Source organism: Orbicella franksi, chromosome 15, assembly GCF_964199315.1.
Source record: "Orbicella franksi chromosome 15, jaOrbFran1.1, whole genome shotgun sequence".
Taxonomy (NCBI): domain Eukaryota; kingdom Metazoa; phylum Cnidaria; class Anthozoa; order Scleractinia; family Merulinidae; genus Orbicella; species Orbicella franksi.
The window spans coordinates 9,149,411-9,170,599 of NC_138159.1; the positions used below are offsets into that span (position 1 = coordinate 9,149,411).

Sequence of the window (21,189 nt, forward strand, 5' to 3'; positions counted from 1 at the left end):
GCAGCCAGTACACAAGCAAAGAATTTGAGACCTTTGCCAAACGTTACAGCTTTGAACATGTTCTAGTAAGTCCAAAACACCCCAAAGCGAATGGAAAGGCGGAAGCCGCAGTTAAAACAGTGAAGTCTCTATGGAGAAAGAATAGAGACAAGAGAAAAGCACTCCTAGAGTACAGGGCGTCCCCACTTCCAGGAATTGACCTGTCCCCATCACAGCTCTCTATGGGACGCAGGCTACGAACAACACTACCAATGGCACGTGGTCTATTGGAGCCTGAAAAACACAGCATCCAGAAGATAAAGGCAAGAATGAAACATGGCAAGGATAAGCAAAAGTACTACCATGACCGCCAGGGCACCAAAGAGCTACCACCACTCAGATCGGGTGATCACGTCAGAGTAAAACCGGAGCCAGGGTCAAAGGAATGGAGAGCGGCAACAGTAGTGCAGAAACATGTCTTGCCTAGATCATATGTAGTAGAGGTAGGCGGCCAAAGAATCAGACGTAATCGAGTGGCTCTAAGGAACGACCCAACAAAGTCTCATATGGGATATCGGAAACGTCATGGAAACATCAATCAGCAGACAGAACCTGAGCCAGACAAAACACATGCAGCAACCACATTCCCAGCAAGCTCACAAACGGAGCGCTCACCACAGGAATACCACTTAAATCCCTCAGCTGATGAGGAAATCCCAGCCGGTGATGTGCCACCTTCATCAGACATAGTGGAAGCTAAAGACCCGCCCTTGTATACGACTCGAAGTGGAAGACTAGTCAAAAAACCAGTCAGACTAGACCTGTAACAAGTTGTTCTGGAACAAAAGACAGTTCTTGGAACGTGAACAATGACAGACACTGTTTGATTAATGTTGAGTTGATTGTTCTTTTATTTTATTTCATTCTCCTCATTTGTTTCTTTGATTGTAATGTAAAGGAGGGGGATGTTATATATGAGAATACCGCTGACCATTATGCATAGTTGTGCATGTGTTGAGTTATTGTTTAACCAATGACATTAAACAACGTGGTTGGAATGTAGACCCAAAATGGCGTCTGTGTCATGAATATGTAACAGCCAGATATTCGTCAAATTTTCATGCCCTCGAACAAACACATGGATCGCGCGAAAGAAAGGAAATCCGTAAAACTTACCTCTGGATTGTTCAATCCCGAATTGTAAATTACTTCCAAATCTCTCCTCCTCTCGTCTTTTCTTATCTACTTTTCTTTTCCACCAATTGCGGAAGTTTCCAGACTAAAACGTGAGTTTGAAGAAAGCTGTGGGGTTGTTTCAGTTCCACCATTGATCGCGGGGCTGATATTTCTGCTACTTGAAAACTCAAATAACTCTGATCAATGCAAAAAGCGCAGTTTGCTTCTTTCTTAATCGGCCCGATTTTGCAACTTGCAGTTGAAGGTGAACTTGACTTTTTCATCATGGAATAACACTTTCCCGGACTAATTTTGCGTGTTAATGCGACTCTCTTTTTGCCTTTGCGCACGACAAAGCGAGGTAAAAGGGCTTGATTTTGGTGAGCTCCGAGTCCGCTTGACTTTCTCTCCTCCTTTCCCAAGATTTATCTGCGTTGTGGCACATCTCGTTTGAAATGGAAGCAGCTTGTCTCGTAGATTTAACAGTGTTCGGTAACAGTTCCTGCACACGTGCTTAGGAAAACAATCGTCCTCCTGTACTCTTACTTTTGCAAAATCGCTTATCAAGCGCTGTAATTTTGCGGGGTTTTTTGTAATCCGAAAAAATCGTGAACCTCTGGTTGTTATTTGTTGTGTTGCCGCAAAGACGGCACAAGTTTTTGTCAAATGTTGCAAATTCCCCTGACTGCGCCATATTTGTAACATTGACCCATTCAAGTTTATCGCGGAAAACCGCGTAAATGTTCAAAGAAGGGATTGGACAGGAGTCAAATTGAGCAGTCAATCAAGAAAAAGAAATTTTCCTACTTGGCCAGATCTCGCCTTCGGCTTCGTCCACAAGAGATCTGGGAACGAGATTAGCCTCGCAGGTAAGCTTAGAATTTTTCGAAAAGTTTCCATATTTCGTCAGTCATAGTAATGAATGTACCTTAAATTTCGTACGGAAACGAAATTCCGTGAGCTGCATTTTAGGCGACGTAGCGCGCTTCACAAAATCGGTGAATTTTACCTTTCTGATCACGGTCGGCAAACTCAGTTCGGCCAAAATTCAATTTTGGCTCGTAGCTTTTTTTTATATATGTGTCAAACCCTTTTCAGTGACAAAAAATGAAGGAAAATTATTTTTGGTCCCGAAGTCGAGTGGACCGCTTTTAGCGGGACTGCCACTTAAGTTCTCATCATATTCCAACTAAAAAACAACCCTCCACTAAATGTCACCAAATAGATATTGCTGCATAGCGCTCAAAATAAACGACAGCAAATGCTAAAAATGTGTTATAATGCTGAAATGCTGTAAAGACAATCAGACATTTATTCTATTTAATTAATTTTTTTTAATTTTAACAAGTTTTATTCCTATTAGCTCTTTTTATTTATTCTGCTTTTATAATCATCTCCTGCTCTTCACAGGTCCACATCAGCCTATAGTTTCAATTATGACTCTATGTGCCATTTAATCCATCAAAGATTTTTGCTTGCACATTTGTCCTTGGACATTATCTGTTCCTATCTTCTCGGAATGGATAATGTCCATGGAGTGGACACCGAATGAAGGCTACTTTTCATAAAACCTGCATTACCAAATAAAGGAATGATTGATTAACTGAATCAATTTCTCCCTCAGACTCCGGAGGTCCAGAAGCTTCATTCTCCTCCAGTGTGCTTAGCAGCTATGCTCTCATTCTGACCATATATGGCCATACATGTCGTGCCTGATCTACTGTTAGTGGTTCTATATGTGGTTAGTGTGATAGCAGTCAGTGCTGAAAACCTTGATGTTAGCTCCAGAGAATTTCCCCTCTTTTGCTCTGTTTTTTCGTCTTCATAGCTCAATGTTCAGTTATCCTTGTGTAAAAATGGTTGAATTTCACCACCCTAGCTTTTTCTTCATTATGGTGTTTAAGTCAATAAGGTTGGTGACATCTATTTTAGTTGCTGATATAACAGAAAAGTCACATTTTTTTAACTTCACATCAATTAATTAAAACTATCGTAAATTTGGTATCTCAAATGAATTCCAAATTGAACTTGTCAATTGATTTATACTGACAATCAAGCTGTGGTAAGCCTTTGTATGACTCTGTGCCTTTAAAGGAAATATCTTGGGCTGTCAATCAATGGGAGTTTAACTAGAGGTGTGGCAAAGTGCTTAAGGGGATGCAAAAATGAAAATTGTAAATTTGACAGCATGATTAAACATATGAAACAAATCGTAGCTCTCATATGCATGTTTTGACAGGTGATAAAGAAATTTTTAAAAATCTAAGCTTAGGTGAGTTAAAAACTCCATGCCAGTTTATCATCTGGGGAGGGGGGGAGGGGGCATTAGCCTTCAAAGGGAAAATGTTCATCAGAATCCCTAAGTGCTGCCAGGTGTGGCATTCTGGAAGGAAATTTGTGCATTATGATATGTTCCTTCCAGTGACATTCCCTGCAAAAAACAAGAAGTGTCTTTAATAACCTGTTTTCAGTGGGCTACAACTTTTAGATGAACAAATGGGGACTATTAGCTGATTATGACCTTGCAAATCAATAGATTCTGATAGATCTATTCAGTGGATTAACAGCATTTATCAATTTTTAAAATATCGAATTCCAAACTAAAATCAGGGAAAAGTTAGTCACAATTAGGCCACCGGCAAGGAACTAAGCTGAGTTTTTCATGTAACATAACTATGTATAATCAAGAGAAAATATGGTCTCTTGGTATAATATTTGCAGCAGACCTAGCATATAAAAGAAAATTAAGGCTCCTCTTCCCAAATAAAATCAAAATAAAATAGAACCGAATCACTAATCAAGCCATAACTATTAACCAAATTACGGATATTGCTCTAAATGTAGACTGTAGTACGACAAAGGTGAAAACTTACCTAATCTGAAACATGGTTGTTCTTTCCACACAGCCACTCTTTGCATTTTGTAGGGATTGATGAGACGAACCACGAGCACTGAAGAACTGAAATTCCACATACAAGAAGCTAAGTATACCCTCTGTCGAACCTCCTATTCTTGGGTTAAAATCATATGGCTCTGCTTCGCTATGCAGTGGCCCTCGAAAGGTCAACCAGATAACAGTTTTGCTCGACAAATTGGCTTCAAAACAGAAAGTTCTCGATCAAATTATCTGCCTTTTGAATATTTTGGCCACCAAAAAGTACCAAATAAAGATTCCTCAATGTAATATAAACCACATATCAACGAACCTAAGAAAATGGGGCAGAATATCGGAGCGAAATTCCGCATTTTTATCAACCTCTTGTACTTCACCCACTGGGCGGCATTTTGAATTTCATCCAAGCGAAACGTGACGTCACACTGGCAGTGATAATACGACCAGTGTTTTGCTTGTCTCGTGTAATATTTGTTACTTCTGACGAAGAAATGGGTGCGAGGCTGCTTTTCACGATCACATATGACGTATTGATAACCGTTAGTTGGATACGAGAAATTTTACCTCAAGTAATCAGTGTTACCAGTTTAATAAAAGATTGTTTTAACCTCGCTCCGTCATGTCAACGTAGCGGCTAACAACTTTATAAGAAAAAAAGTTTACCTTCTTTGTCTAACTCAGATGAAGTTCCTAATCATACTGCTGCTACGACTGATGATAAAGGACTGCTCGCGATTGCAAAAGTTTCCTTATATTTGTGCTTCCAGCTTAGAATAATGTACGTAAAAAGTAAACATTTCCAAATTAGCTTTTACGCTTAAACATTACCCGTGAAAATATTTAGCACGAAATTAGAAGGCTTTTGTAAATATTTTTGTGAGTCTATGGAAACAGGCGCCCACGCACGTATCAACAAATCGTATTTTACACAGCGGACCTCTTCACTGACTTCACTGGAATTGATTTTGACACTATAATATACGTGCATGTAAAACCTCGGTTGCTGATAAAAAATGCTGATTTAACAAATTAACGTCAGTCTTTTATGCGATAAATTGCGTCATAACATTGTCAAAGTGGCTGTGGAACCACGAGCCGGAGGCGAGTGGTTTTCGCAGTAAACTTTGACAATGTAATGACGAAGTTTATCATCAATAAGAGGACTGACGAATAAAAAACTGACGTCAATTTGTTTTTTACAATAACAAGACCCCAAAATGGCCGCCGTAAACGCCGTAAACTTGCCGTAAACAAAGGGATAAGTAAATGTTATTCAAAATGACGCGAACATTGTCAATAGCTTTTCTCGCTTTTTGATTGGCTTCTTGAAAAAGTCCACAAAATCTCATTGGTTAAAAAGTTGACAGTTTGACAGCTGGAAGTTGAACTTGAAAGCTTGCATAAATTAAAATTTTATCCGTCTGTACTCTTATTGATGGTAAAAATGAGCCAATCAGCGCGCAAGAAATTAGATAGTTATTGTAAAATTTAGCAATAGACAGAGGTTAAAAGTCAGCTACTGAAATCATAAGGTATATATATTAAAGAGACGGTGTCGAACGCACTCATGTTTTTTGATTACTACGAGTATAAAAATTGGTTGAATTGTCTAAGCCACGAAAAAAAAAACATTTCAGCTTGACTGCTTCCCATCATTCCTCGCGGCTTCCCCGCTCTCATTGGAGAGTCCGTGCTGCTGAAACAAAACCAGCTACACATGCTAAGCAATAGCATTTAACGCGACTGAGTTGTAAAAGGGTAAAAAAAAAAAAAAAAAGAAATAAGGAGAATGGAAGTGTACCTCTGTTTTTTGCTCTTTTCATGTAGAACCTTGTCTGATCCGGCTTGAAATCTTCAGGTCTCGCTTCCTTTGTTCGATTGTTCAGTTCACAGACCTTATGACCAATGACGAAATTGTAGCTTTGACATGTGACTTCTTCTTCGCACATGAAATAACAGCCTGCAGGCCATCCAGCCTTGCTTGTTTTAAAGGTGTGGCCCTTGAGGAACATTCCTCCAATTGAGTATTCCGCTGTTTGGCATTGGACAGCAGCTTGAAATACACCAATCCGGGACATCAGGAACGCAACTGACAGCCAGAACTTGGGATTCATATTGAATTGAATGCTTCAGTGACTTTGCTACAAGCGAAATAGAAACGTTCAAAATGACATGTTAGTGATCTCAATTAGTTGCCATGGAGAATCCATGTTCTTGTTAACATCTAAAAGACTGCAGCTCTGCACAATTGCTCTCCTTTGTCGGGAACGGAATTATTGACATGTTTAATTTAGACAGAATGGATTGGATCTATTTTTCTCAGCTTGATCCCGTTTAATAGCACGCATCACATTCACTAGTGTAACGAGAACGTCCCAGTTCACTACGTACTTGTATGTGCTCAAGGGAACGTTTGAAGATTCCAAAAATCGATAAAAAATTATCTGTCATTTTGCACCTAATTTTCGCGGACGGGGCCTAAAACTCACGTAAATGTCATTCATTTAACATCAAAGTAAATATTAATTTGAACTAAAAGAATGTTGGGCAACAAAGGAAAGCTAATAGAATGGTTCCTCGCCTCCGGCAGGTTCTAGTATACCTTCTTAGAACTCTATGTTGATATTTCTTTCAGACTGAAAAGCAGAAGAACTCGGGTGCCCACTTTTTTAGATTTCCGTGTTGGAAATAAGGTAACAAATTACATACCTTCGCTCTATGCTCTGGACCCTTTAATGCGGCCACCTGCTGATATTAACAAGTTTCTTTGTCCCAACGAAAAGCTCAAGTTTTGTTTTACTGATATTTCTCATTCAACTTATTCTAGATCATTCTTCATATTAACAAACCGTAACTCAATAAATTTCTATTATTACAGGCGAAGATGCATTGAACTATTCCGACATACTGAGACAAAAGTAACATGTTGCTTTAGCCGGATCTGTTAATCCATTAAATTAGGGTGTTGGTCAACGCGACTGATATCGCGAGAAATATTTCATATCATTATTCGCCCAAGAAATCTCTGACATAAATAAAGATAACCGTTCTTCCTCTTCTCTTGTCTTCTTCCTCACCAAAGTTTACTCATCTCTAATCAGTTTTTGGTAGTGACATATTTTTCCTGAAAAGACGCGGGCAAACTTATTTTAAGAAATAGGACCGTACCACAACTTATCGCCGACATACGAATTTCAAAATTAATCTAACATTTCTTACCAATTTCCGAAGCAGAAATGAAAAGGTTTTCGCCGACGTTTATCCAAGATTTTCACTGTTTTGAATCCTTATTTCCTAAAAAACGAGACACGAAATGTATTGCGCAGTTTTCCTGCATCATTTTTATTAGCATTCTTCTCAGGTTTCGTTTTTTTGTCAATCAATCAACTGACGCAAATCTGAAACTGAAAGGATCTCAAATTTTGCGTGGTTTGCTATCCACCAATAATAAAGAATTATTTCATCAGCCGAAACTGAAAGCTGAGGCTGATATCATTTACCAAGACCTTGTTTATTCCAGTCAAGTATAAACAAATTAGTTTAATCCCGAGGCAGAAGAAACCCAAGGTTGCGCGTTGCTGGCACAACAAAGTGATCCAAGTGTCAGTGTCAGAGAAAACCGGGCAAAACCAAAAGATCCACGTCACATTCAGCATAAAAACTATCCGAAAGGATCACAAGCCATGGCATTTACCGAGGTAGGCGTTCGTTTTCCTTTGAGATATCACCGCATCATGATTTTGGCCTCACATGCGGTCAAAACACAGTTATCCCAAGCTCGCAAACTGAGCGTCCGTACAATGCAGTAATACTGAAGTCTCAAAACAGTTGAAATATAATAATTTGCATGGCCGGGAAAAACGGTTCTATTCTTATGTCTTAAAGACACGAAGGAGTATAAATAAAATATACGTACCGTGCTTGAGGTGTGTTTCCTTGTTTGGCGTGGGAGGTTTATAAATAATAAATAATAATAATATTTAGTACACGAAGCTCTCTCACCTACCGGTTATGGGCCGATTTGTGGACATTTAGATGGTTTCAGTTAGCTTCACTATTTTGTCCTCTGGATATCCTTTCCAAAATTTGGGCATTGAGTGATTTCAGCCTAACGAGTCCACTGAAGGGAAAGGGCTCCAAATGCTCCAATCGCCTCGAAATTCCACCAACATCACGGAAGATAGTCTTCCTTCACGTTCCTGTTCTTCATCCGTTCATCTGCGGTCGGTTTAGTTACACTGAGATGGAATAAAAGGCTGCCATTTTCGGCAAAGGGTTTTCTCTGAGAGCCTTTTGATGTGAAGCCTAAAATGTCAATCATCTCCCACCCTCCGCCTAATCCTTAAACAGAGTACCTAAATTGTATTAACTAAAATTCCAGTGCGTAAATTCCCAGCGAAACGAAAAAAAGATTATCTACTTGATACTTACACGCACCTATTCCAAATATAAGTACCCCCCCCCCGCCCATTGCGATTGCAATTTAGTGTTAACAATGTAGATCGGTTGTATAGTAACGGCTGCTTGACAATCGCATCAGCAACGTAGTGAAATTTCCAAATAAAGAAAACACTGAATGAAAAGTGATGTTACAGCACGGTGAACTCACGCGTTCATGTTGTTTCCAAGAAAGTTCTAGAAAGGTTGGTATTTTAATATAGATTATGCTTTTGCCACGTCAATACAGAGCTAAATCACAACTTGTAACTAATTTTACTAACGAACCTAAAATACTGACTACCGGTACTGCCTTAAACATTTTATCAACAACGGTTCAATCGCTAAACGGCCGATATTTAATCAGTACATTTAAATCCTTGTCTAACACTCGCAGCTCTTGAGCCAGGAGGCGGGTTAAGTTAAACCCTGTAGAACTACCAGTCAAGATTTGCAAATGGTGAAGGAGACCAGTATTAGAGCGTAAAGGAAGTCAGTGCTCATGCAAAAACTATGGTACATGTGATTACAGGATAGCAGACCTGTCCACGAAAATGAACTTCAACCTGGAGGCAAGACATCTTACAGGAAATGATTGTAACATCTGTGGAGGTAGCGTGGCCGAGTAGTTAGGGCGCCGGACTTGAAATCCGGAGGTCGTGGGCTCAAGTCTCGCTCTGACCACTTTTAAAGCTGGAGTTGTTTCCCCACAGACCCTAGTTCAACTCTTCTGTTATGCTTGTAAATAACCAACTGGAGTGCCTCCCGCCTGTTGAGATTTTTAAACCTGTTATGGTTAAGCTAAAATGCATAAGATCATTCACCGGCCCAAATGTTGCTCGTGAGAGACTTAGATTGGTCAGCTGGACAGAACTATGGATAAAAAAAAAAAAAGTTTTGGAAAAAATGTGCTTTTCCTTAAGTGGCATGCCTGAGAACTGTAGCTAGTTGTAGCTAAGCGCATCGACCACTATAAACATTCAACATCTTTTTTTAATATTTTTAACAGCAAGAATAGTAAATTTTGATACAAAGAATGCAAATGTATAAACTAATTAATATGCATTCCGATAACTATTGATATTTATACTTAATGTTTGATACATGTACTGTAGTCTGGAATAAGAATGCTGTTGAAGAAAAAGTCGAGCCTAAAAAACTATTCGTGACAGCCTAGATGTGTAATTACTACATTAGCCCTTACAGCCAGGTAAAAAAAGTATAGTACATACAATGCTTCGTCGTCTTGGCAATTGCTCGACGCTACTTCCATATTTCTACAATTCTTAGCATTTTATTCCGTGAATGTCTTCCTGCATTTATGCGCTAAGTTACAAGGTTCAATACAAGAGAAGATAAATATGAGCAGCGTTTACGTTAATTTTTCAGTGTCTATAAACACCTACTGCTTCGAATAAGTCAGATGCTCATGTTAAAGCATACCACGCATACACATCAACACATGTTTCGCCACTGTTGTCATCTTCATCACAATCGATCCAATCCTGTCCGTACCATATCTGCAACTCCTGATTGCGTGACACAGGCAGCTTGTTAGGAAGGTCCGGGAAAATGAGCTCAGGAGATGTGTGGGTAGTTCCATTAAGACTGTAAAAGTGTTTTTTGTTGTCACACCCTTGTACTTTCAGGTCTCCAGCAGGTGGCAGGATGGCGTCTCTCTTTGCATTGGTAATGATAGTCTGTAAGCTGTTGTTGCCATACCTTAGTACATTTGAGCAGCCCCAGAAGGATTCCGGGTATCTCGGGCTGCATCTGACCGAGCCCGACTTGCGAACGAGCTTCATCGTCTTGAGAAGTCCACTCTTCGTGATGTTAAAGGCGCCGTACTGCTTTTTTCGCGCCCCAAAGCAAACGGGTTCTGTGTTTAATTTCTGCCAGTTCTCTAAAATGAATTTTCAGAGAAAAATATTTGCATCCATGTCTTACGTTGCGATCCTGTGGCACACTCTTAACATTAAGGCTCAGGGGCCAATCAGATCAATGTTATAAATCTTTTTTAAAGTCATCTGCTAACATGACACAATTTGAATTTTTTTTTTTTTTTTCATTAGCATCAAGTCCCAGGTATATTGAGGGAAATTTTCAGAGGTAAAACCAGTTTCTTTAAACACAAAGGTTAAGATCGTTACCGATCGCTCCCACAGGCGGACAAAAATTCAATATTTCTGCCAATCAGCACTCACCTCTGGATTGTTTTGGACGCTTTAATTTATACTTGTGCCGTTGAAAACAAAAAGGCTGTTTGCCCTCAAAATTTATTGGTCGATCGATCAATAGACTGAGCTACTCCGGTCTCTTGCAAATTTAAATTTTTTGGAGGTGCTAAAAGGTTAATTAAACTTCTTTATCAATAAACTAAAAGGCCGTACCTTCACAGCGAGCCAGGATTTTCTGATCATTCCCGTCAGAGTATATCCAGTAATCCCCGTGAACCATCTCATTTCCTTCACTAGCCTTGATCTCACTGCACGATTCAGCAGGAAGCTCTTGAATGGAACCAAGCGGGACTGTGAGATAAAATGAAAAGATAAAGTAATTTTGAGATAAAGTAATTTTGCTTCAAGTAATTTTATAAACAAGAAGAGCTAATAACAGATAAACCTTATTCGTAACCCTCTTATGTACGTTAGACGATGTTGGAAAGTATTCTTTTTATTGGTTGAGTTAATTTCAGGCAAACGTTTACGTGACTTTTGGGATTTTACATGCTAATGCTTTGTTCCGGATTGATGCTACAAATGGTTGATAGGCCAAACACGACTCCTACTGAAAAGAAGAAACTTTGACCTCTAAAGCTTTGCTTTAAAGAAGGACGTTTTTCAAAGATCTCCCTTTTCTGTATAAAAGCAGGGAAGGGTCTTTAGAGAACTCTCTTAGCAAGGGCTGATTTTCTTTTAAATGCCATTTACTCATAAGAATATTTCCTTAAGATTAGGCAAAGATGGGCGATATTCTGTCACAAACTGCAAAATTCTTTTGGGTCTTCTTTGTATATTTTGCAGTGGGTAACCTCTGTTGCGTAATCCGCGTTTGAATTGTGTAATGTTTCTTGAAATGTCGCTTTTGAGAAGAGTTGGTTCTCAGAAGTCGTAAGTCTTCGCCTTTGAAAAAGCCCATGATCCGGACGCCTGGAGGGTGCCAGGAGATGAAGTGCGTGTCTTGGAGAGTTTTTGTCGGTTTTAAGTGCACTCGCACGTCGAGAATAGATTCTTTCTCAAATCTTTCCCCCCTGTATACTGTAAGCATCTATCTAACAAAATTATTTCTTTATCTGAAATTTCAGCGGTGAATTTTACGGTCACTGATATGCATAATAGTTATTCACCAGCTTTATAAACGTGTTTATTTCCTTTTTGTTTATGATCCATAGAGAAATGACATCATCGAAATATCTTTTTTCGGTGAGATTTTCTGGTTATTATATTTGTCCTTCAGTTTTGAGCTTGACTAAGCTTAAACCACACAAAACGTGAGCAATAAAAAATATTCTTAGACAAGCAAAATTAATAGTTCGGTTAACTTTTAATCCTAGGTTAGCGTTAACCAGCTTTCGAACAACCCTGCCTGGGGATTTATGTGGCTGTGGTTAATGATTTCTCTTTCTGCCGCGGCCGTGAAAATGTTGGCCAAGGAGACCGCCATTTCTGTAGTCATTGCCGTATCATGAGTTGCCGTTAAAAATGAAAAGAGTTTTCTTTTAAGAGAAGCTTTAGCACCTCGCTGAGGTAGAGGTTAGGTATGGGAGGTTTGTTTGGGTGGAACGTCTCGTATGTTTTACATACAGTCGTGATTCCTTCCTCCGGCCTGTGGGATGTTAGCATATAGTTATGCAACGTCCATTGCGCCGAAGCCATGTACGGAGACATCCCACCTTTTCTCCTGGTGGTTTCGCCGCTCCGGTAGGAGAATCCGCAGCCGCGCTCAAAATTAAGCTCGCCACGGACGCTAGCATTGAAAATAGCTGTATTGGAAAAATGAGACGAACATGCAAGAAAGGAGAGTGGAAGTGTACCTCTGTTTTTTGCCCTTTTCATGTAGAACCTTGTCTGATCCGGCCTAAAATCTTCAGGTCTCGCTTCCTTGGTTCGATTGTTCAGTTCGCAGACTTTATGACCAATGACGAAATTGTAGCTTTGACACGTGACCTCTTCTTCGCACATCAAATAGCACCCTACAGGCCATCCAACCTTGCTTGTTTTAAAGGTGTGGCCCTTGAGGAACATTCCTCCAATTGAGTATTCCGCTGTTTGGCATTGGACAGCAGCTTGAAATACACCAATCCGGGACATCAGGAACGCAACTGAGAGCCAAAACTTGGGATTCATATTGAATTGAATGCGCCAGTGCCTGTGCTACATGTGAAATAAAAAAGTTCAAAATGACCTGTAATTGATACTAAATAACACCAGTACTGAGATTCAGTTTTGTTGTAAGCGTCTGTTTAATTTTATCACTAAAAAGATCGAGGTTCCCAACCATTGCTGTCCTCGTTTCTGCACGGCAGAAATTAATAACCTCCTTAATTTAGACGGTAAAAGTAGCGAAGGTTGTCACATCCTTTTGGGAATCTTTATTTCTTAGCTTGATCCTCTTGAGTAGCACAGAGGGACTTATCTGAAGTAACGACAAGACTCTCACATAAAGTTTGTAAACCGGTGGGAGATTCTAAAAATCGACAGAAAATTAGTTGTCATTTTGTAACTTAATTTTCGAGGCAGTGCAAACGTAGATTTCTTTCTAATATCGCATTTCTTATGATAACTGGTCAGCTTTAGGGCCCAATTGAAATACAATAAACAGTCAAGTGTATCTAATATATCTTAGACCTCATTTATATGGTCTCGAGTACCTGAGACAAGCCTTCCCCCGAGTTACCCTGGCCGAGGTAACTTTTAGCTTATTTCTTTGCAAAATTCAACCAACCGTTTACATTATGATCGTGAACCCGTCTCGGGGGGCGAGACAACTCGGGTGGGCGAGTTGTCTCGCCTCGGCAGGTAAGGTAACCCCGGCAAGCGAGACAACTTTTCTTCATATCAACGCTTTGGCTCGCCTAACCGGAACATCGCTCAGCGTGGCGAGTGACACGTATTGCCTAGATTTACGATTTAAAGCAGAAATTCATATCAAAGAAGTAAAAATTAACTCAGCAAAACCCACTGTGATCGAATGATCGAGAGAAACTCCAAAAAAGAGGGATATTTGCACATTTGATTATTCAATAAGAGTTATGAATAATCACGCAGGGTCAACTTTGACTCGGCCTACAGGGAGTACGTTTTCACATATAAACGCTCGCTAAAGTTGCCTTGGGGCTAGGGTTGTCTCGGTTACCCGAGACCATATAACTGGGGCCTTACAAGTAGTTTCTTTGTAACAGTAAGTTAGGACCATGAAAAGATATGACCAGCAAGAATGCGTTTCTTTAAGAAAATCCAACATTGGATTCTTAAATACGAAAACGGATTTTGCGTTCTTTACTAAACAGATCAATCCAAGATCACTCGGATCATGGTGCATCGAAAGAACCGAAGAATCCTTGCCCAGAGTGGAATCTTCGGTTCCTTTGACGCACCATGATCCGAGTGATCTTGGATTAATCTGTTTAGAAAAGAAACGCAAAATCCGTTTTCGGATTTAAGAATCCAATCTTGGGTTTTCTTAAAGAATCGCACCCTTAAGAAAACATATGTTGGCCTTTTCGGGACAGACAAAATTTTCCGTAGTAAGTGCGTTTTATCTCGCGCATTAGTTTTTACATTCTATTTCTTAGCTTGTCTTACTGGAACCAAAGGAAATTGGCATAATTGACACGTCTCGTCAAAAGAACTAAAGACACTTTTTCCGATGACAATTAAAGATAAGGGCAGAATCGAGAGCTTGCGAAATGTTCTCTTTTAATTATCAATTATTGCCATTGTCTTTCAATCAGAGAAACTTCAGCTCAAGATGTTGGATCCGATCATCGAGCTATTACACAATCAAACACCTGATTTCGGAAGCGATTCCCAAAAAGCACATATTCCTTAGCTCGTCATAAATTTACTTCCCTAAAAACAAAAACATTACTATTAAAAGTACTTAGCTGTTAAAAGGAACCGGTAGTAGTATTGTGTCAAGATATACATATTTCTTACCTCACCTAGAGCAGAAATTTGAAAGAACTGGTATCTCAAGTCCTCTGCGCTGGACTCTGAAAAATATATTGACAATGTAATCTTAATGAATTGCACGCAGTACTTAGCCCTCATGAGGCAGATCATTCTTATTGGCTCTCCTCTGACATTTAATTTTCTTTGAATCGAGATCAATATTTACTTTGATATTAAATGGATGACATTCGCATGACGTCTTTAGTTTTTCGCAAGAGAATTGAATATACTTCAGCTGCCTTCATTGCATTCCGTTTCATTTTACATTTATAAATTCTTAAAAAATAAATTTAAAAATTTACTTTTACAAATTCTATTTACCAAAATTCAGCCGAACGGGGCAATGATGAGCTTTCATTTACCACAGCAAGATCTTCTCTTACTCCCAGAAATTGGGGCGGGAGTTAACTGGATTGATATCACGAGAAATATTTCTGCTGTTTAGTCGCCAAGGAAGTCTTTGACAAAAATGTCGAGAGCCGAAATAACCGATCTTACCCTTCGCTAATGCTAGAATTTACTCATCCCAAAGCGTTTTCTCCCCTTTGTGTTTAACAATAAAGAGCTTTTTCTATTCATATCTTTTCGTCGAGGAAGGCAGATGAAATTCTTTTGGCTGGTTTTGAAATAAACGGAACTCCAACCTTTAAAATAAACGGAACGCCAACCTTATTGATCTCCTTGTCGGTTACGCCAAAGTCAAAGCGAAAAGTATTCAGTGAAAATACCTGTCAGACATAAATATACATTCTTTACATTTGAAAGGAGACGCTTTTTCCATTAAACGTCTGGGTATATTAAGGTATTAAGGTCAATTTAAAGATGGCTTGTTTTCAGTCGTTTCATTTTTCTTTTCGGTTGGTTAAGCAGGTAGACTGCACCTGTGCACTACAGCCTGAAACAACGGTTTACTGGAAATGACAATTCAATCGACGTAATTTGGATCGCGCTTACAAGTTTTTATGTTGTACTTCTTAGCTTGACTTTTGGAACCAAAGGAAATTGACATAATTGAAAAATTCTTGATGAAAAAAATAAAGACACATCTGGCATGACATAGCCATGGAGCAAAATCGAGAGCTTGCTATATAGCTATAAGTCAGTTTTTACTAGTTATTGCCGTTGTTTTTCAATCAACTAAACTTCGGTTTAGGACATGAAATTCTCAATGTGACACCAATGATTGAGTTATTATATGGTCAAAATCCAGAAGCAATTCCCAATAATTTTTAGCGCTAATGCAAGAATTTACTCATCCCAAAGAGTTTTGTCCCCTTTGTGTTTAACAATAAACAGCTTTTTCTATTTATATCTTTTCCTCGAGGGAGACAGGTGAAATTCTTTTGGCTGGTTTTGAAATAAACGGAACTCCAACCTTAAAAGAAGAAATAAATAAAAAAGTCCCTTCTTTAGCCCTCATTTATGTCACTCACGAGCGACTTAATTGCAATTTTAAATCGGTTGGTTCGAACGAAGCTCAAAAAGGTCCTACTTTACAATTTCCAAGCTAATGACTTACAAGATTGTTGTTTATAGTCTTTTTAAAAGAGAGGTACGCTTCATTAAATTGTTGTAGGGGTTAAAATACCCCAAAAAGCACCTAGTTACAGATTAGAAACTCTCATGTCATCATCTCTGGGCAAGAATTGTGTACATCATGGTGCGGAAGTTTCAAATATCGTTCAAACGGCCATGGAAAAATTTCGATCGGATGCTGTAAACGTTCGAACGGCAAAGGAGAAATTTCGAACGGATGATGCCATCCGTTCGAACTGCTAAAAACCATTTTGAAACTGATGATGCTAGGCATTCGAACGGCCGAAGACAAGGATTCGCATTGAACGACTAGTTATAAACGGCTCAGCGCCTAAATGCGGGAGATCTTGTTGTTTTGATTCAGGATATGTTTTTGTTCACCTTTCGTTAGTCTATATATAGCGGTAATTCTCATTACACACTTCTTCATTTCTTCTTTCAAAACTCGACAAAACTTAGAAATAGCTTAGCTTTTCACAGACTAGAAAACACAACAATTGTTTTCCATCGCGGACCCGAGTCCGTCTCCTCGCAAACGTGCTGAACTTTGCATACCACTCGTCGACGCAGTGTGCATGACCTCCAACGCAAGTTTTGTTACAGAGATCAGGCACTTCGACAGAACTCAATAGGAAACATTAGTATTGTTATGGTTCATCATCTCTCTTCAGAGTAGAGCACCAAGTTTATTTTAATATTATGTACTGTCTGTCTTTTGGTAGGCCCAAGTTGCAAACGTTTGCATGCAGTCTATTTCCTATGAATCTTGAGTTCACAAACCCCGCCAGAAAATCCACTGTACACGCTACGTTTGAGGCTTGGTAAACAGCAGAAATTTTCCTTGTGAAATCGTAATACCGCGTCAATTGATTTATTTGTAATATTCTAAGTTTGAGTTTTCCAAAGAGAAAGAAATAAATAATAAAGGGTTGATGCTTTCCTTTATCAACAATGGCAGTCCCATCCAACGTAAATTCGGAAAGGAAACATTTTGTTTCTTTTTTAAAATACCTTTTATCGCTATTGAGGTGAAAATTGTAAGCGAAATTTAATTTCGCGTGGTGTGGTTTTAATTTAGTGTCAAGAACTATTAATGATCTTCCCCTTGTCCTCTCGAGCTTATCGCTCATTCGGAACCGTTTTTCCGCTTTGTATTAAACATTAATTTGCCTTTGATATGCAAATCTTTTTCTTGAAGACGGTAAGTACACCGTGAAAATTCTTTGAAAAATAAAGCCAACACAAGACGTATACTCCAGCGAGATCTCCAGTCTTTTCCTGCACTTCTTGAGAGCAGAAAAAATAAGATTTGAACCTGCTGAAGTTAGAACGACTAAAAAAGTGGATTTTTTTTTCAAAAACCTTCTCGGACCTGCTGTATTTTACATGTTCAAAAAATTTCCCTCTATTGCATTTATTGATCTCCTTGTTTACGCCAAAGTCAAAGCGAAAAGTATTCAGTGAAAATACCTGTCAGGTATAAATATACATTCTTTACATTTGAAAGGAGACGCTTTTTCCATTAAACGTCTGGGTATATTAAGGTATTAAGGTCAATTTAAAGATGGCTTGTTTTCAGTCGTTTCATTTTTCTTTTCGGTTGGTTAAGCAGGTAGACTGCACCTGTGCACTACAGCCTGAAACAACGGTTTACTGGAAATGACAATTCAATCGACGTAATTTGGATCGCGCTTACAAGTTTTTATGTTGTACTTCTTAGCTTGACTTTTGGAACCAAAGGAAATTGACATAATTGAAAAATTCTTGATGAAAAAAATAAAGACACATCTGGCATGACATAGCCATGGAGCAAAATCGAGAGCTTGCTATATAGCTATAAGTCAGTTTTTACTAGTTATTGCCGTTGTTTTTCAATCAACTAAACTTCGGTTTAGGACATGAAATTCTCAATGTGACACCAATGATTGAGTTATTATATGGTCAAAATCCAGAAGCAATTCCCAATAATTTTTAGCGCTAATGCAAGAATTTACTCATCCCAAAGAGTTTTGTCCCCTTTGTGTTTAACAATAAACAGCTTTTTCTATTTATATCTTTTCCTCGAGGGAGACAGGTGAAATTCTTTTGGCTGGTTTTGAAATAAACGGAACTCCAACCTTAAAAGAAGAAATAAATAAAAAAGTCCCTTCTTTAGCCCTCATTTATGTCACTCACGAGCGACTTAATTGCAATTTTAAATCGGTTGGTTCGAACGAAGCTCAAAAAGGTCCTACTTTACAATTTCCAAGCTAATGACTTACAAGATTGTTGTTTATAGTCTTTTTAAAAGAGAGGTACGCTTCATTAAATTGTTGTAGGGGTTAAAATACCCCAAAAAGCACCTAGTTACAGATTAGAAACTCTCATGTCATCATCTCTGGGCAAGAATTGTGTACATCATGGTGCGGAAGTTTCAAATATCGTTCAAACGGCCATGGAAAAATTTCGATCGGATGCTGTAAACGTTCGAACGGCAAAGGAGAAATTTCGAACGGATGATGCCATCCGTTCGAACTGCTAAAAACCATTTTGAAACTGATGATGCTAGGCATTCGAACGGCCGAAGACAAGGATTCGCATTGAACGACTAGTTATAAACGGCTCAGCGCCTAAATGCGGGAGATCTTGTTGTTTTGATTCAGGATATGTTTTTGTTCACCTTTCGTTAGTCTATATATAGCGGTAATTCTCATTACACACTTCTTCATTTCTTCTTTCAAAACTCGACAAAACTTAGAAATAGCTTAGCTTTTCACAGACTAGAAAACACAACAATTGTTTTCCATCGCGGACCCGAGTCCGTCTCCTCGCAAACGTGCTGAACTTTGCATACCACTCGTCGACGCAGTGTGCATGACCTCCAACGCAAGTTTTGTTACAGAGATCAGGCACTTCGACAGAACTCAATAGGAAACATTAGTATTGTTATGGTTCATCATCTCTCTTCAGAGTAGAGCACCAAGTTTATTTTAATATTATGTACTGTCTGTCTTTTGGTAGGCCCAAGTTGCAAACGTTTGCATGCAGTCTATTTCCTATGAATCTTGAGTTCACAAACCCCGCCAGAAAATCCACTGTACACGCTACGTTTGAGGCTTGGTAAACAGCAGAAATTTTCCTTGTGAAATCGTAATACCGCGTCAATTGATTTATTTGTAATATTCTAAGTTTGAGTTTTCCAAAGAGAAAGAAATAAATAATAAAGGGTTGATGCTTTCCTTTATCAACAATGGCAGTCCCATCCAACGTAAATTCGGAAAGGAAACATTTTGTTTCTTTTTTAAAATACCTTTTATCGCTATTGAGGTGAAAATTGTAAGCGAAATTTAATTTCGCGTGGTGTGGTTTTAATTTAGTGTCAAGAACTATTAATGATCTTCCCCTTGTCCTCTCGAGCTTATCGCTCATTCGGAACCGTTTTTCCGCTTTGTATTAAACATTAATTTGCCTTTGATATGCAAATCTTTTTCTTGAAGACGGTAAGTACACCGTGAAAATTCTTTGAAAAATAAAGCCAACACAAGACGTATACTCCAGCGAGATCTCCAGTCTTTTCCTGCACTTCTTGAGAGCAGAAAAAATAAGATTTGAACCTGCTGAAGTTAGAACGACTAAAAAAGTGGATTTTTTTTTCAAAAACCTTCTCGGACCTGCTGTATTTTACATGTTCAAAAAATTTCCCTCTATTGCATTTATTGATCTCCTTGTTTACGCCAAAGTCAAAGCGAAAAGTATTCAGTGAAAATACCTGTCAGGTATAAATATACATTCTTTACATTTGAAAGGAGACGCTTTTTCCATTAAACGTCTGGGTATATTAAGGTATTAAGGTCAATTTAAAGATGGCTTGTTTTCAGTCGTTTCATTTTTCTTTTCGGTTGGTTAAGCAGGTAGACTGCACCTGTGCACTACAGCCTGAAACAACGGTTTACTGGAAATGACAATTCAATCGACGTAATTTGGATCGCGCTTACAAGTTTTTATGTTGTACTTCTTAGCTTGACTTTTGGAACCAAAGGAAATTGACATAATTGAAAAATTCTTGATGAAAAAAATAAAGACACATCTGGCATGACATAGCCATGGAGCAAAATCGAGAGCTTGCTATATAGCTATAAGTCAGTTTTTACTAGTTATTGCCGTTGTTTTTCAATCAACTAAACTTCGGTTTAGGACATGAAATTCTCAATGTGACACCAATGATTGAGTTATTATATGGTCAAAATCCAGAAGCAATTCCCAATAATTTTTAGCGCTAATGCAAGAATTTACTCATCCCAAAGAGTTTTGTCCCCTTTGTGTTTAACAATAAACAGCTTTTTCTATTTATATCTTTTCCTCGAGGGAGACAGGTGAAATTCTTTTGGCTGGTTTTGAAATAAACGGAACTCCAACCTTAAAAGAAGAAATAAATAAAAAAGTCCCTTCTTTAGCCCTCATTTATGTCACTCACGAGCGACTTAATTGCAATTTTAAATCGGTTGGTTCGAACGAAGCTCAAAAAGGTCCTACTTTACAATTTCCAAGCTAATGACTTACAAGATTGTTGTTTATAGTCTTTTTAAAAGAGAGGTACGCTTCATTAAATTGTTGTAGGGGTTAAAATACCCCAAAAAGCACCTAGTTACAGATTAGAAACTCTCATGTCATCATCTCTGGGCAAGAATTGTGTACATCATGGTGCGGAAGTTTCAAATATCGTTGTGGTATATAGTGCGGTTTCAAATATCGTTCAAACGGCCATGGAAAAATTTCGATCGGATGCTGTAAACGTTCGAACGGCAAAGGAGAAATTTCGAACGGATGATGCCATCCGTTCGAACTGCTAAAAACCATTTTGAAACTGATGATGCTAGGCATTCGAACGGCCGAAGACAAGGATTCGCATTGAACGACTAGTTATAAACGGCTCAGCGCCTAAATGCGGGAGATCTTGTTGTTTTGATTCAGGATATGTTTTTGTTCACCTTTCGTTAGTCTATATATAGCGGTAAT

The 21,189-nt window shown here is 38.7% G+C and overlaps 3 protein-coding genes across 5 annotated transcripts in view; 1 reads left to right on the forward strand and 2 right to left on the reverse strand.

The window, feature by feature from the left end:
• LOC145470465 (uncharacterized) overlaps positions 1-8,133 on the reverse strand; it is a 28,569-nt gene extending 20,436 nt beyond the window's left edge. Inside the window, exons 1-2 of one of the 3 annotated variants that reach the window (XM_081454281.1) lie at positions 8,055-8,133; positions 5,850-6,189 (exon numbers count right to left, since the gene is read on the reverse strand). In XM_081454281.1, coding sequence (XP_081310407.1) covers positions 5,850-6,162 — 313 coding nt within the window. In that variant the 5' untranslated portion in view covers positions 6,163-6,189; positions 8,055-8,133. Of the gene's footprint in view, positions 1-5,849; positions 6,230-7,267; positions 7,303-8,054 lie in introns of those variants that run through there. The other 2 variants (XM_081454280.1, XM_081454282.1) reach the window with 2 other exon arrangements.
• On the forward strand, positions 142-1,710 carry LOC145470257 (uncharacterized). Its single transcript, XM_081454090.1, has one exon. The coding sequence runs from the start codon at positions 222-224 to the stop codon at positions 804-806; it is 585 nt and encodes a 194-aa protein (XP_081310216.1). The 5' UTR covers positions 142-221; the 3' UTR covers positions 807-1,710.
• A 1,549-nt stretch (positions 8,134-9,682) lies between the features above and the next one.
• Positions 9,683-12,853, reverse strand: LOC145470458 (uncharacterized). The gene is made up of 3 exons (XM_081454273.1): positions 12,519-12,853; positions 10,876-11,013; positions 9,683-10,388 (listed from the first exon to the last, which is right to left on the reverse strand). Exons 1-3 carry the CDS (start codon positions 12,829-12,831, stop codon positions 9,913-9,915), a joined length of 927 nt encoding a protein of 308 aa, XP_081310399.1. The 5' UTR covers positions 12,832-12,853; the 3' UTR covers positions 9,683-9,912.
• Between the last annotated feature and the right edge of the window lie 8,336 nt (positions 12,854-21,189).

Coding starts and splice junctions, on each gene's coding strand:
- LOC145470257 (XM_081454090.1), top strand. CDS start 222: ATGGGACGCAGGCTACGAACAACACTACCAATGGCACGTGGTCTATTG.
- LOC145470458 (XM_081454273.1), bottom strand. CDS start 12,831: ATGAATCCCAAGTTTTGGCTCTCAGTTGCGTTCCTGATGTCCCGGATT. Junction 11,014..12,518: donor GAAAAGGGCAAAAAACAGAG/GTACACTTCCAC, acceptor TTTATCTCACAG/TCCCGCTTGGTTCCATTCAA. Junction 10,389..10,875: donor AATCCTGGCTCGCTGTGAAG/GTACGGCCTTTT, acceptor AATTCATTTTAG/AGAACTGGCAGAAATTAAAC.